The sequence below is a fragment of the Schistocerca americana genome, chromosome 3 (assembly GCF_021461395.2).
Source record: "Schistocerca americana isolate TAMUIC-IGC-003095 chromosome 3, iqSchAmer2.1, whole genome shotgun sequence".
Classification (NCBI taxonomy): Eukaryota; Metazoa; Arthropoda; class Insecta; order Orthoptera; family Acrididae; genus Schistocerca; species Schistocerca americana.
Genome location: NC_060121.1, coordinates 627,699,089 through 627,716,313, shown reverse-complemented (window position 1 = coordinate 627,716,313; position 17,225 = coordinate 627,699,089). Strand labels below are relative to the sequence as shown.

The window sequence follows — 17,225 nt, the reverse complement described above, 5'->3', positions numbered from 1 at the left end:
GGTCTAGTGAAGAAATCTGCTCAGTTATTTGATTTCAGTGGGCAAAACATGCAATTGCAGTTCAAATTCACCAGTGCCTGGTAGAGGTTTACGGAGAGACTGTAATGTCTTCTCACCATGTCACAGAACGGTGTTGAAAGTTTGTGGCTTGTCCAGAAAATGCCTCCAATGAGCACTGCACTAGCCGATGCAGCACAGCATTTAGAGTTCAACACAGCTTGTTCCAAATGACTTTCACCTTTTTCCCCACCTGAAGGAGCACCTAGGAGACTGATGATTCACTTCAGAAAAGGTGGTGAAACACTTTACAATAACATGGCTAAACATGCAAGGATTTTTACCACATGGGTATATTTAAATCAATCCCATGAAGTGACAAGTGCCTAAACTGATATGGAGAATATGTTGAAGAATAACCAAGTGTATGTACTATCAGTTGGCTGTATTTAATGTATGAAATAAAAACATCGCATTTCACTGCAGGCTTTGTAGCCTTAGTTTCTGATCATGCCTTGTAACACTGCACAAAATGGTTGCATACATATATAATCAGCAGAACCGACAATGTGAGGGAATGATTTACCTCAGAATTACTCCTGTGCTACTTTGCCTTCATGAATGACTTAATTTCTCACAGCACTTAGCTGCACAGGCTAGATGCAGGATTTTCAACATTCTTAGTGTGTGGTAAGGTCTCTTATATTGGTTTCTTACCCTACCTACTTGTCTGGTGTCGTTTATTTGTCAAAGCTTCCTCGTCCTTTTCCACCAAGTATCATAGTCTGAAAATATCCCAATTCCAGGAACCTGGACCGAGTTTTGTAAGCTGACATCACAACTTTGATCCAGCATCAATCAGCTATAACCCTCATCTGCTCACAGAACACACTGGACGTCACATAAAATAAATTTATTTTGTTTCAGAAACAGGGTTGGCAAAAAATTGCATCACTTTTGTGTGAGGATGACCAGATAGGCAGCTTTACTGGGTGTTGACTGTCACGTAATGGAGTTGAGGAATAGGCAAAAAGTGTGATCAATGTAACTTCTGATAGTACTCAACTTGAAGACCAGAAAAGATGGAGAGCTTGGAGAGCTAGTAACTGAGGCTGGGTGATGAGCACGCATATCTTGTGGTGAAGAAAGATGACTATGGTGCTGACAGCCCAGGAATGGCCACTAGTGACGCACGTTCAACTACATTGGAGGCAGGTCAACAATGAGGTGGGCAGCACTAGGTTTCCCAACAGGCCAGGTGAGTTCATCATATTGGCGAGTTTGGTCACATGGGAGCTGTCAGCAGCGAGGGGCAGGTGCTCACCAGTCCAAGGAGTTGGTGACAGTAGTCATATGACAATCCAAGGAGGTCCAGCAACTGCAAGGGAATTGAGAAGGCAACCTAAGGTGCAGGGCTGCTGGGCTAAGCTCACCGCATGACTTGGAAGTGATGTGATCTGATAAGTTTGGAGTGGAAAGGTAGTATAGACTGTTTATCCAATCAAGCAAGGTGAGAAAACTTGCTGGAACAGTATGCTGTAAAACATGTATGTAGATTCGAGTGACAGTAATGCTGCGTAGTCACCACCAATCAGACAGTTTAGTAGCAAAGGGATGCATTAAAGTTACTGCTATGATCTTTTAATGACAACAAAACACAGCTAAACGAATTCTTGGATAACGTGATAGTGCCTTTGAATTAGTGGCTTCAGAACAGCTTGAGATTCTGCTGAAGTTTGTTATGCAAAATGTTTGCAAACAGAGTGCAACAAGAGCACTGCTAGAGAGGGTTCACATATTGATGCCTTACGGTGTCATTTTAGAGGCCATTAGGAGCCTGGTGACACAAGCTGAATAAGATGGCAGTATTGCTTTGGATTTGTGATTTGTCAGAGCAGTGTTTATATAGGCTACTTATGATAACCAAATTAAACTGATTGTGAAGGCAAGAGGAGAGGTTGTAACAGTCTCCAAAGATCTTGATATTGCCTTCACAGTGGAGAGTGCTACTACTTTGGCAAAAGAATGACCAATAGGGAGAAACGTACCTGTAAAGCTGAGGACTGATAGGTTTAAGGGCTTAAAATGATATAATTGTCGGAAATCAAGACATATTGCAAAATATTGCCATATGTGTTTTTGAGGCCACACCTAGAAGAAATGTTAAAGTCAAGGAGACAGGGTTCTACAGAAGAACAGAATTAAGAAGGGAATTTAAAAGAAACTATCAGAAAACAGAATGGTTAAAACCAGTAAAGTGTTCACAGTGTAATTTGCTGAAGCACTGTGCAATATTCACAAAATGAAGTGATGTGCAGTGGAATCTTGTTAGCATGTTTCTGAAGGGACTTTTTCAACATCATACTAGTGAAAAATACCTAATATGTTCATGCAGGACAGTGCATGTTACCAATATCTTCAAAAAAGGACCCACAAAAAACTGCAATTTTTCAGAGCAGCATACATCGGGTTCTATCGATCACAGAGGTCTGGGGTTAAGTGTTTTGGATGGCCACTGACCTAACGACCATCTGTTTACCTGTCAGAAGAACTGGCATACTGTAGCTACCTTACATTACAGGGTCAAAATTTAAGTATTTCACATTGCCTCAAGCTCAGGCAAATAGAGCAAACCAGTTGGTTCTTTTGCATTAGACGTTATCTAGGGTGAGCTTTTGATGACTTATAAAAGCACCATTTGCTCATGGTTAGTTCTTGAGAAAACCACAAACACCGGTTCTGAGCTTTCTTTTTCTTTTTACCTTGGACTGTAGTTAGCTAAAGAACTAACCATAGCAAATGGCTTAAATTTTACCAGTACATTCTTTAGACATTTACCTAGAAAAGCTACTTTCCCATTTTCAAAAATCTGTGTCCATGGCACCAAAAGTATCAATTGTGAGGATGCCAACTTCTACAATTTCTATTCATGGTAAATTGTTGCAATTTTTACCAAATGTTCTTAAGATTATCTTCTCATGCGACCTCAAAACTTTTTTCAGTACCATTATCCATTACCAAGAGCCAAGTGTTCAAAGTGACCATACTTACACACATACAATATGCTCGTTACATCCAGTCTGAAGTGAAAATGTAGTTTTAACAGAAATAAAAAAGTTATTTTGTCATACAAAATTCTTTGTAGTTGCCAGTCAAATGCCACTTTTTCATATACTGTAGGTGTACCCTCAAAATGTTGTGCATTTTTATGCAAAATAATGTAAAGTGAACTTGCATGGGATGGGAGTCCTGCCCTCACTAAACTAGCGAGAGCATATGTTTTGTGGTGTAGTCGCTTTAGACTGTACATTTGTAATATTGGTTTAAAATCTTTTGTTTTTATGCCTCAGATGGCAGCTTTAAAATTTTTTTGAATTTAATGTACGATTCAACTTTTATTTGAACAAAACAAATTGCAATTCCCATTTCTACGTAACTTAACAGCCAAATGGATGTGTTTCAGGCCACTGGACATGCTAAATCTGCCATGATAACAGTTGGCTCAGTGTGAACAACTTGAAATATCATAAAATACCACTGTTGTACAAAATGGAATTCTCAACAGGCCTCGAAAACATTTACATGCTGTATATGGATTGATTTTGAAAATGGTAGGTTGCGTAGTGGATTACTTTTTAAAATTAGCTGCACATTACAACGAATGCTAAATGCAATTAACCATTTTAAACCACATTTTTAATTATGGCTTAATTTACTTGCATTTCAGATATGTCCTCAACTGCAATAACGGACATTGATGAGCTGATGGTTGCATAAAATTTTCATCCCATGCTAATATTTTGTCATCATACATCTAGAAGGTATTCAAACATGCACAAAGCAGTGCTTCAGTGAGATGGTGGTGGTGGTGGTGGTGGTGGTTAGTGTTTAATGTCCCGTCGACAACGAGGTCATTAGAGACGGAGCGCAAGCTCGGGTTAGGGAAGGATTGGGAAGGAAATCGGCCGTGCCCTTGCAAAGGAACCATCCCGGCATTTGCCTGAAACGATTTAGGGAAATCACGGAAAACCTAAATCAGGATGGCTGGAGACGGGATTGAACCGTCGTCCTCCCGAATGCGAGTTCAGTGAGATGCCTGTAAAGAACTTAAAATGACTGAAAAAAAATTAGGTAAAACTGGAAAGACTGCAAATTCAGTAAAACATGTCTAACTAGAGAACCTGACAATACTTCGCAATTGCTAAATAATTATGGTAACTGGATGTATGTGTCAATCTCTGTCTAAACCCCCCACCCCCCACCCCATCCACACACAATAACCATCTATTCCTCCACACTTTCTCTGTCAATCACCTCCTCCTCCTCCTCTGTACAACTCCTATTCCACCTCTTTCTGTCCAGCCCCTCCTTCACCCTCTCTATGTTCATTTTGTCCCCCCTCTCTGTCCACATCTCCCCCCCCCCCCCCCCCCCAACCATCTCTAGCTGACTTAGAGCCTATTTTATTGGTGTTCCAAAGGAAGTCTTGATTGGGAACTGAAGTCATTTAAAATGAATGCATAAATTTGTTGGGATCATTGGTATATGGGGTGTAAGAGAGACCACTCCAGTACCTGGATCTGTGAGGATAGTACTTTCAGTGAAAGTATTTTGTATGGTTTTAACCTGTGAACAGCTAGGGTTACAAAGTGCTGACGATTCAGATTCCACAGCAGAGTTCTAACCATAAGCCAATAAGCCATAAATACAACTTTCATATTTTCCGTTGAAACCAACTGCGAGGAATAAAATGAACAGCGCTTTGTTCTGTGTACAAATTTTGTTCGAAACTACAATAACACGGTGTATACGTAGACAAGAAAAAAAATTCCCGGATTTCCCAGTTAAAAATATACTTTCTCCAGGGTGAAAACATACTTTTTCCCTGTTAACTGACAGTATATTTTCTCTCGGAACTGTATAACTGATAAGTCCTTTGAATGATTATGGTTCTATACAAAGGAGTAGAATTTCCCGGCGCTTTAGAAAACTAAACACGGGGGAGGGGAGTGCGTTTTCAAAAATTCTCTGATGTACAGCAACATGCTTGCATTGAAATTGAGATTGCTATGTGCTTTTGTAAGCCACTCATAGCTCATGTCAAGTTATCTCGCCAGCCGATGACAGCAGGTATTCAGAGCTTAGGGCACGTGATGTAGTCAGCAAATAGCAGCATCACTGTTAAGTAGTGTAAACGCACAAACAGAAAAAGTTAATGGTTTAAATTAATGTACATAGTGTTGCTACATGGAACACAAAGCTTTTATGTATAATATTGGTCTGTAAAGATTAATACGCTGCAAGATGTAATGGATCTGGGAGATGTGTTATTTTCTACCGGATTTGTCGATACCAAATCTAATGAGGGAGGTTGTAAATGTTTTCTTATATTTTTGTCAGAATATTTTTTGTGACTCGTAATTTGCCTTATTTTATGCTAATTTGCTTATATGTTCGAAAGTGACAGCATATTGATTAATATCAGTAGATAGTATGAATAATATCAAAGAGACTGGTTACAAGTGGAACCTTGTGTGTTGTGTGAAATGTCTTTGACTCTGGAGTTGTCTTTGACCGTAGTCAGTCGGCAGTGAACACTCTGTGCGTGACGATGGAACAATGTACAGGTCCCCATTATAATAATTTGCAAGTGACCAGAAAAAATGAGTTATTCTACTACTACTTTATATAAACATCAAGAAGGAAGCACATTTGGAAAAATGGTATTTGAAGCACCAAAAATGAGGCAAACGCATTGAACCAGGACATTTCCACAGCCGACGAAACAGCATTATGGAATCATACTTTCACTAGATGACTGAAGCCAGAATAAAAAAGTCAAATACCATCTTATCAACATCCACGGAAAAGTGAGTACTGTCACGAAATATGCTGAATTCAAGTATGTAAAAATAGTGAGCATATTTCAAAGAGAAGCTAAGCTTTCACATACACTGTTGGTCTTTTATGCACTTATTACAATTTAAGATATATCACACAAATGTGCCCGTAAATTTTTTAATAACGACATAAATGTCTGATCTTCTGGGCTCAAAATCCATCTAAATGGCTCGTCATCAAAGAGTTGATTTTTAAATTAGAGTCAAACCCTCTGTGGTTTAAAAAATTCATCGTACATTATCACACACAGCTCCGTTGTAACTGCCAGAATGGTACTTCGATGGTAACACTTTTCAAACCACCATTCGGAATATTTTCCCATGACCTGTTAGATATAGGTTCTTTTGCACAGTTGCCTGAGAGCGCCAGATGACAGGCGTCACCGTGCTTGTGCAGCTACGATGTCGTAGGGAGCCCGTATGTTCGTACGTGTAAAACATTAAAAGATCGTACATTATGTCATAAAAGAAACAAGACATCAGAGGATACTCCAAGAGCATCGGAATTTCATGACCCATATTAAAATGTGTACATTTAAAGTGCATATTCGTATGTCCATATTCCCAGTTAAGTAGGCCACGACCTGGTATTAAGCTTTTCAATGTGGTTTTTGGGATGTAAATTTTCTTGGAGTACCAGTACTGTGTTATCTCATGTTTGGTTCTTTATTACAGCATAATGCCATACATGCTAGAAGTTGAAAACGTGCACTTGAAATGCAGCGAACAGTGTGTGGAATTAAACACTTCTTTTCAAATATATTGTCTGCCTCAGCGGAAAAGGGTAATGAAAGAAAATTTCTTTAGCAAACCGACAAAAATAACTTCATTGTGCTGCAAGGCAATTAATGCTTGACTGTCAGAAAGGTGGAAATTAGAAATCTGTTTTGTTTTCATTTGACGTGAGAGCAGTAAATGAAGAGGAAACAGTAAAATCACTAAACATAAACACAGGTCACGTGGAGACTATCCACTTCGCCACTCTAAATCAGTCTTCTCTGCGCGTCAGCCCCAGATCTACGATATTTTCGAACCGGTGCAATACCCCACCACTCCCTCGAGCGTTTGAGATAGGACGTCAACAATTAAAAAAAAAATAAATAAATAAATCAAATTTTCAAAAATATGTTTCTTTTTGTAGCGCACATCTTTCTGAAGAGTCTGATGCATAAACCATATGTGTTCGAGGAAATGTAAGACATGTTATTTGGTCGTAACTGTGCCAAAGGGCAGTGCCTCACCTCCTCACGCACATTCTTCTATCGCACGTCACTGTAATTCGCTCTGTGGAATTGAAATGTGTATATTTTGTAATGGATGCCATCAAACCATATTCAGGACAGTGGAAATTAAAATGTCCTGTGGTGCCTCTCCTGCTTACAATCGGCCGGTTTGACAACCTGTCCCTTTTTTTATTTTTATTTTTATTTTTTTTTATTTTTATTTTTTTTAAAAAGAACTCTTCAGGAAACGTGCACTCTTTTTTCCCTATCAGTTAACAACTTGCTGCTTTGTGTGACATAAAATTAAATATAGGATACATAAACCCAGTAGAGACATGAGACAAGCAAGACAATACACATTTCTTCAGTCCTTAGCTCCTAGAATTTTTTTCTCTCTAATCTTGCTACAGCTTTACATAGTGTGCTTTCCTTTCTGCAAAAGAATCTATTACCTCATCAAAGTTCGTCAAATGTTTTGCTACATGAAAAGTCGAAATGTCGTTGTATAGCAATGAAAAAGCTGTTAATGCAAATAGGACCGAAGACTGGTGTGGTTTCCCAATCTCATTACGTCTGTTTTGTCACTGTCTGCTAGATACAACAAAACAGGTCTTTCTAATACTGCAACAATTGTAATACACACCAAATAAACAAGACTGTTTTGGCACAAACGGTCTTTTTTGTAACGACAGAATATAATTCACAAAGTACCAATATCAAATGCAATTAGGCCTACTACACGCAAAAAGCCTTATGATAGGAAATTGTTTCACACTTCATTCATACGCTCCAGTTTCTCAAGTATGAGACCTAAAAGTAGTAGTACGAAATTTCTATACAAATCTGGAATCGTCATATTGTTCCATAATGTGTGTGATGTCCCTGTTTCTTCTCCTTCCTCGTTCTAACAGTCTTCTTATCACTAATTCTGTAACTATTCCTGCCAATGTCAAAGCTTATTCGCAGGTTAACTCCACTAACTCTGCCAGAATCACCGGTTTAGTTACCCAGCAATCATTCTCCGGTTAGGCGTTGCTACATGTTTGTACAACGTGTTTTCCACGCTTCTTCCAGAATATAATTTAAAGCGGCTGCTAGCCGGGGACTGTACAACTGGCCCTCACTAGTATAGCAATCTGACCAAAAATTTTCTGCAAAATCCCAGTCTCTCCCATCTACTCAATCTCCCACTTCCAGCTCCACTCCCTCCAAAACCTCAAAATTCCGATCAACACAATCTGGAACCACAACACCCTAATTCAGTAGTTAACCTTTCCTCCAAACCTCTCTCCCAATCCGAAACCTCTGTCCTATCCAAAGGCCTCACCTTCAGCCCCACTCCCAGATTCAACCAAACAGCCCTCGTCAAAGATTTACTGTCCTACACTCGTACTCTCTGCTGGAAGTATCACTTTGCCACGAAGAAAAATGATCCTAATCCTACTCCTAATGATCCGACTCCTCAAGACACCATCCAAATTGAACCCTGCCTGGAACAGTTCCGTCCTCCGTCACAGCGGGACCCACCTCCTCTTCCTCAAAATCACCCTCTCCAAACCTTCCAGGAATTTCTGACTTCCAGCCTTGCATCTCAATCCTTCTTAAAAAACCTTAATCCTACACCCAACATCACCACTGCTGAAGCCCAGGCTATCCGTGATCTGAAGGCTGACCGATCCATTGTCATTCTTCCGGCGGACAAGGGTTCCACGACCGTGGTACTTGATCGTCGGGAGTATGTGGCTGAGGGGCTGCGTCAGCTTTCAGACAACACCACATACAAAGTTTGCCAAGGTAACCCCATTCCCGATGTCCAGGCGGAGCTTCAAGGAATCCTCAGAACCTTAGGCCCCCTGCAAAACCTTTCACCTGACTCCTTCAACCTCCTGACCCCACCGACACCCCGCACCCCTACCTTCTACCTTCTTCCTAAAATCCACAAATCCAATCATCCCGGCCGCCCCATTGTAGCTGGTTACCAAGCCCCCACAGAACGTATCTCTGCCTACGTAGATCAACACCTTCAACCCATTACATGCAGTCTCCCATCCTTCATCAAGGACACCAACCACTTCCTTGAACACCTGGAATCCTTACCCAATCTGTTACCCCCGGAAACCATCCTTGTAACCATTGATGCCACGTCCTTATACACAAATATTCCGCACGTCCAGGGCCTCGCTGCGATGGAGCATTTCCTTTCACGCCGATCACCTGCCACCCTACCTAAAACCTCTTTCCTCATCACCTTAGCCAGCTTCATCCTGACCCACAACTTCTTCACTTTTGAGGGCCAGACATACCAACAATTAAAGGGAACAGCCATGGGCACCAGGATGGCCCCCTCGTACGCCAACCTATTCATGGGTCGCTTAGAGGAAGCCTTCTTGGTTACCCAAGTCTGCCAACCCAAAGTTTGGTACAGATTTATTGATGACATCTTCATGATCTGGACTCACAGTGAAGAAGAACTCCAGAATTTCCTCTCCAACCTCAACTCCTTTGGTTCCATCAGTTTCACCTGGTCCTACTCCAAATCCCATGCCACTTTCCTTGACGTTGACCTCCACCTGTCCAACGGCCAACTTCACACGTCCGTCCACATCAAACCCACCAACAAGCAACAGTACCTCCATTATGACAGCTGCCACCCATTCCACATCAAACGGTCCCTTCCCTACAGCCTAGGTCTTCGTGGCAAACGAATCTGCTCCAGTCCGGAATCCCTGAATCATTACACCAACAACCTGAAAACAGCTTTCGCATCCCGCAACTACCCTCCCGACCTGGTACAGAAGCAAATAACCAGAGCCACTTCCTTGTCCCCTCAAACCCAGAATCCCCCACAGAAGAACCACAAAAGTGCCCCACTTGTGACAGGATACTTTCCGGGACTGGACCAGACTCTGAATGTGGCTCTCCAGCAGGGATACGACTTCCTCAAATCCTGCCCTGAAATGAGATCCATCCTTCATGAAATCCTCCCCACTCCGCCAAGAGTGTCTTTCCGCCGTCCACCTAACCTTCGTAACCTGTTAGTTCATCCCTATGAAATCCCCAAACCACCTTCCCTACCCTCTGGCTCCTATCCTTGTAACCGCCCCCGATACAAAACCTGTCCCATGCACCCTCCCACCACCACCTACTCCAGTCCTGTAACCCGGATGGTGTACACGATCAGAGGCAGAGCCACGTGTGAAAGCACCCACGTGATTTACCAACTGACCTGCCTACACTGTGATGCATTCTATGTGGGAATGACCAGCAACAAACTGTCCATTCGCATGAATGGACACAGGCAGACAGTGTTTGTTGGTAATGAGGATCACCCTGTGGCTAAACATGCCTTGGTGCACAGCCAGCACATCTTGGCACAGTGTTACACCGTCCGGGTTATCTGGATACTTCCCACCAACACCAACCTATCCGAACTCCGGAGATGGGAACTTGCCCTTCAGTATATCCTCTCTTCTCGTCATCCACCAGGCCTCAATCTCCGCTAATTTCAAGTTGCCGCCACTCATACCTCACCTGTCTTTCAACAACTTCTTTGCCTCTACACTTCTGCCTCGACTGACATCTCTGCCCAAACTCTTTGTCTTCAAATATGTCTGCTTGTGTCTGTATGTGTGGATGGATATGTGCGTGTGTGCGAGTGTATACCTGTCCTTTTTTCCCCCTAAGGTAAGTCTTTCCGCTCCCGGGATTGGAATGACTCCTTACCCTCTCCCTTAAAACCCACTTCCTTTCGTCTTCCCCTCTCCTTCCCTCTTTCCTGATGAGGCAACAGTTTGTTGCGAAAGCTTGAATTTTGTGTGTATGTTTGTGTTTGTTTGTGCGTCTATCGACCTGCCAGCGCTTTTGTTCGGTAAGTCACTTCATCTTTGTTTTTATATATAATTTTTCCCACGTGGAATGTTTCCTTCCATTATATTGATTTAGCTAGTAATTATAACAACGCTTATCATTCGCAAACCCAATCAACCACACAATCAGACAGCGGTTGGCATTCATCCGTTCAGCCTTACTCCACTCAGCTCGTATAGCCCCTTTTGTCTGTAGGAAAGTTTGTGTCTACGTGCAACGAGGATCCCCCTGACAGAGACATCATGTGCATAATGCACGCATTCACAAACCAACTTACGATTCATTCAGAAATCAACTCAGAATGTGTTCAAAAATGTTCAAAAACCGACAGGGATGCATTTCAAAGTCATATGAGTAATCGATAGACTAACGTGCGCTGGATGCTAGTCGCTTTGTGAAACAAAGCTCAAGAGTATGAATTTGTCCCCCACCCTCCCTCCTGCTGCGCATGCAAGAATCTGGCAGCTTGGGCACTCCAGTAAAATTTTTCCTGATAGCAACTAGCTGCTTGCTGCAACTGCTTGCAAAGCTAACAGCCATATTTCTGTAGTCAGATGCGGGAGAAAGTACTACTCAACTGCGCATGCACATGATCCCGCTCGTAACTGCTAAAATGAATCTAATGTAAACAGTTGTGACATCATGCTCATCAGAGGCAATTTGTTGTTACGGGACATTGCATAGTCTTCCTAAAGCCTTTGACACATTTTGCTGTTGGCAGATGCTTGTATAAGCACTGTGTTTTGTTGCTGTATATGGTGCATTTACTTTGCAATTTAAGTTTTATTTTTGTTTTTTCTCTCATTCGTGTTTTATTGCTGCTGTATTATTCTGCAGTAGAGGGATGCAGTAATATCCTTTGTTAGAGTATCGGTTCTTACCAGCCAAAATTACAAAAATTTAACTGAAAGCAAAATCAACGAAAAATTCCCGGAATTCTAATAAATTCCTGGGTTTTTCCCGGCTTTCTCCCGGATGAAAAAATTCCCAGGTTTTTCCCGGAACTCCCGGTTATCCCGGGTCGTATACACTCCTTTCTTTCAGGAGTGTTAGTTCTGCAAGGTTCGCTTCTGTAAAGTTTGGAAGGTAGGAGACGAGATACTGGCAGAAGTAAAGCTGTGAGGATGTGGCGTGAGTTGTGCTTGGGTAGCTCAGATGTTAGAGCACTTGCCCGAGAAAGGCATAGGTCCCGAGTTCGAGTCTCGGTCCGGCACACAGTTTTAATCTGCCAGGAAGTTTCATATCAGTGCACACTCCACTGCAGAGTGAAAATCTCATTCTGGAAACATCCCCCAGGCTGTGACTAAGCCATGTCTCCGCAATATCCTTTCTTTCAAGAGTGCTAGTTCTGCAAGGTTCACAGGAGAGCTTCTGTAAAGTTTGGAAGGTAGGAGACGAGGTACTGGTAGAAGTAAAGCTGTGAGGACGGGGCGTGAGTCGTGCTTGGGTAGCTCAGATGGTAGAGCACTTGCCAGCGAAAGGCAAAGGTCCCGAGTTCGATTCTCAGTCCGGCACACAGTTTTAATCTGCCAGGAAGTTTCAAGTCAGCGCACACTCTGCTGCAGAGTGACAATCTCATTCTGGAAATGGGTACCCTACTTGAGAGTCTACATTAGCAGTGTGATAAATGATGTGAAGGATCCCAATGATTGGCTGCTTCAAGATCACTCCAGCAGAGCTGTGTTTAACTCTGCTAGCTATGTGAACAGCTGCAGGGAAACTACTCCCAGCGAGCAGTGAGGCTGCAGTGTAAATGTAGCATGGCAAAAGGTGAGCAGTAAGGCTGCAGCATAAACGTACCATTACTCTGCTTTCAGGGCAGGACTTAGCTACTCAAAGTACTTAGCTGCTCAGGGTAGATGCAGGATTATGCAACATTAATGGTTAGTGTGTTAGTGACTTGTGGGATTCAATATCAGTTTGTTATCCTACCTAGTTGTTCAGTCTCAATTATTTGTCAGAGTTTTCTTGTCGTTCTTCATCAAGTTTCCCAATCTGAAAATATTTCAGCTTGCAATTTGAGACACCTGCATGAAGAGCCGAACGAGCCTAGTTCACAACTGGCATGCTACTGACATGACAGAGTGTTTAATACACAACACACAAGTATTTGATTACCTTACAGCTTATACAACATTTCTGAATTTCCACCTGTGAATATTGTATTTCCTCATAAGTGCAAGATGCTAATTAATAACAGATCAAAAATATAAACAAACTTTTATAATAAGTTAAAATAGGAGAAAAAGTATGATCCAAATGCCTGATACATTTCTCCATAAATCTACACAGAGCAGTCAAATGAAAATGAGACAGACGGAAAAAAGTAAGGAAACTATTTATTACTTCAAAAGCAATTGCTGTAACTGTTAAACTCACTTACTCAACTGTGAGACAAGGTGGTTGATGCCTTATTGGAAAAATATTTGCAGTTGCCCACAGAACCATGATTGTACCCAGGTGTGGATCTCTTCGTCCGAAAGAAATCAAATGGCATGAATGTATCTCTTTGAGGCATCAAAAATATGGAAATCACAAGGAGAGAGATCAGGAGTGTATGGAGTATGTGTAAGAGTTATCCAGCAAAATTTATGCAGCATACTCAAGACAACCTTGGCAATATGTGTGTATGTGGCGGAGGCGGGGGGGAGGGGGGGGGGGGGTGTCCCCCCCCATATTTTGCAAGGTTGTTTCTGCGATAGTTTTGCTGGGAAACCTTTGCACATCCTTCATAAAGTCCCAATCTTACCCCACACGATTTCCATATTTTTGAAGCCCTGAAGAAAGACATTCATTGCCATTGATTTTTCTGCTAACATTTTTCCATGAAGGTACAGTTGCCTAGTCTCACAGTCAGATAATGTATTAAAAGTTATTGTGATTACTTTTAAATTAATAAACAATTTTCTTACTTTTTTCCATCTGTCTCACTTTCATTTGACTGGCTCTTACATAATTCCTTAAAAATGAGATACGAAATTGTAGACATCCTTACAATTTTGTACGTCATGAAACTGTCCTATAAGCTTGCAGGTACTGCCATCAACAAGTGTCACAGTATCACTTTTAAGTCTTGATTTTACGGCAGCTGTTGTGTGATCGTTGTATGTGCTCCCTATAGACCTAATGAACATAAAAAAGAAATAAACAGACGTGAGCACTCATATTACATTACATCCACCAAAAGAACAAGATCAAAGTAAATTTAAGTGTAAAATACAGGGTGATCCAAAAGTCTATTAACATTTGAAAATGCACTAATTCACATAATAAAGGAGGCAGAGAGGTAAAACTTGATACACGTCTGAAATGACATGGAGTTTTATTGAAATTAATAATAAGTGCAAAAGCCAGCCAACAAGTCAATGGCACTGGAAACACCATGGCATGATGAAGAAGTCACAATGTTGTGTGCATTTACCACATCAATCATGATTGAGCCCTTTTTCTTTGAGGAAATGCATAGTACTGCTTTTCAAATTGTCATCATGGTGAGCGTAAGGTATGCCGATATGTTACAGAATTGCATCATCCTTAGCCTGGCCGATGAACACCTGCTGGAAGGTATGACTTTTATGCAGGATGGTGCTGCAGCCCATATTGCTACATGTGTAAAAGATCTCTTGCGCACATGAGGATTGTGTGCTGAGCTGATACGTCCATCATATTTGGCCTGCCAGGTCACCAGACCTCAGTCCATGTGATTATTGGTTGCAGCGTTACCTGAAGTCAGAAGTCTACCACAATCATCTGTCATTATGGATGCTAAAAGATAACATCTGATGGCAATTTCTCATCATACTTATTGATAAGCTGTACAATACTGTCCACAACATTTTCCTCGGCTGCAGGAGTTACTAATGAATGACATCTGACATGTTGAGCATTTCTTATGTAAAGATCATCATCTTTGCTAAAAATCAAATTATGTTAATTTTTGGTTTCGTATCCTATGAAGCACCATCTGTTGGTCTTTTGTGAATTTTTTTCTGATTTCATACACCACATATCATTTAAAGCACGTGTATCAAATACCTCTACCTACATTACTTGGTGAAATTTTGAATTTACAAATGTTAACGGACTTTTGGATCGCCCTAGACACTCTAAGACAAGCAAACAATGCACTACATAATAGTTTCGTAAACTGGTCACAAACTGATATTTATGCAGGTATCAACAGATGGTTGGTTGGTTGGTTGGTTGGATGACTGGGGGAGGGGACTAAACAGCGAGGTAATCGGTCCCATAACCTAAGGTGGCAGGAAAAACACAAACAGCACAGTCCAGTCAAGGGCAAGGAAAAATGGGCAAACAAAGAGGCAAAAGGAACGTTGGGGCAGCAGGAACAGGAAAAAAGAGGAGGTTGGTGGATGAAATGGGGAGAGTAGGGTGCCCCAGGAATGCTACACGTATTGGGGCACCAACACTGCCATCAATCCATCCTGAACCGCACATTATACCTTGATCACAAAACTACGGGGACAACGCCAGAGGAAGAAGACACATGAAAATGGGAAAAAACTGCACAAAAAGTAGGGGAAATGATGGGAAGAATCTATCTGGTGTGGAGGCAAGGCCACGGCCTCCATAACCAATGCCAAAACTGAGGGACTCCAATTCTAGACAAAATTTCAACGACTTAAACCTGAGAGGACAAACCACTTTCGCATAGAAAACCAAGGTCAGACGTAAGCATTTGAGGATCGTCCGCTGGCACCTGGTGGCAGCATATTTAGTGCAAAGGGCCAAAAGGTGGGAGCAGTCCACTAAAATATGGATCACCATGAGGGGAGCCCTGCAACAAGGACAGGGGGAGGGTCATTGGGGAGTAAAAAGCCATGTGTCAACCTAGTATGGCCGATAAAAAAGATGGCAGAAAATGGTACATTCCCACCGGGAAAAGCAGAGGGAAGAATGCCATGTAGTGGGAGTTTCCTTGATCGTGTGAAGTTCATTAAACAGAAGATGTTGATACCAAGGCATACAGACACTGCAAATTTTATTCAGTGTACTCAGTTGGACAGTAGCTATGCCTCACAGACAGCCACATGAACAATATACAGTGCATTGTTGGATTCAAAGAAGCCAGTTGGAGTAGCCAGCAAATCACTCGCCAATGAATAGAAGTGATGCCAATATTCGACTATGTTGGCAGGAATGGGTGAACCATGGCCGAACACAGCATCAAGGTGGAAGCAGCTGACCTAGAGAGATGACAGAATGTGAGAACTGAGCAATCATCGCCGAGGCACTTAGAGTCCCTGATCCATCATTATTATTAATCTGACAAGCAACTGGTGCTTCAGTGACCACAAGGATTAATAGGTGAATCACAGAATGGGGTCTGAGCTCTCAGTGCCACTCGTGCTGACTACCATTGATCTCTGTACAACAACAAGCCCGTCTGCAAAGGTGTAGGGCACATGCGGCATAGGATTGTCTTTAGTGATGAATCCCACTTCGAATTGAACTCCAATGACCAGCAAAGACGTATCTGGAGATTTCCTGGGCAGTGGTGGGATACCAACCTGACTGTGGCTTGTCATATGCCCAGACAACCAAGAGTGGTTGTCTGGGGTGCCATTTCATTTCATAGCAGGACCTGTTTGGTTGTCATCTGGGGATTTTGTTGCCCTTGATGGGACACCATCCTGGGCTTACATTTCAGCAAGATAATGCCCGTCTCACAGCAAGAGTTTATTGCTTGTCTCTGTGCTTACCAAATCCTTCCTACTTTGGCTATCACGGTCACTGGATCTCTCAACAACTGAGACCTTTGGAGCATTATAGGCAGGGGGGCCCAACCAGCTTTGGATTTTGATGATCCAATGCACCAATATGACAGAATTTGGCACTATACCCCTCTGGAGGACATCCAACAACTCTTCAGTAAGTGCCAAACTGAATAACTGCTTGCATAAGGGCCACAGGTGGAACACCTTGTTACTGACTTGCTCAGTTTGTGAAGCTCTTTCTCTTGAATAACTCAACCAATTTTTTCTGAAGTTGTACTCGTTGGTTCGTCTGTACATGTATATCACATCTACCAATTTCCATTCCATTAGGATAATTATTTCATAGTGCATTGTTTCCTTCTGTCTTACAGTGTACTTCAAAGATATTTAATAGTTACAAAACTAAGTTTGAAGATCAGATCACTTTCAAATTCCCTACATCACAATATGCAGACAGAGGAAACAATGAACTCTGACCTGTATGTCATACAGGAGCCCAT

At 41.9% G+C, this 17,225-nt stretch overlaps 1 protein-coding gene across 4 annotated transcripts in view; it reads right to left on the bottom strand.

Annotated features, from left to right (window-relative positions):
- Positions 1 to 17,225, bottom strand: part of LOC124606880 — a 305,942-nt gene that overhangs the window by 110,832 nt on the left and 177,885 nt on the right. For all 4 annotated transcript variants that reach the window (XM_047138973.1, XM_047138974.1, XM_047138975.1 and 1 more), the window contains one exon: positions 13,983 to 14,110. In XM_047138973.1, the coding sequence (XP_046994929.1) occupies positions 13,983 to 14,110 (128 nt within the window). The remainder of the gene's footprint in view (positions 1 to 13,982; positions 14,111 to 17,225) is intronic.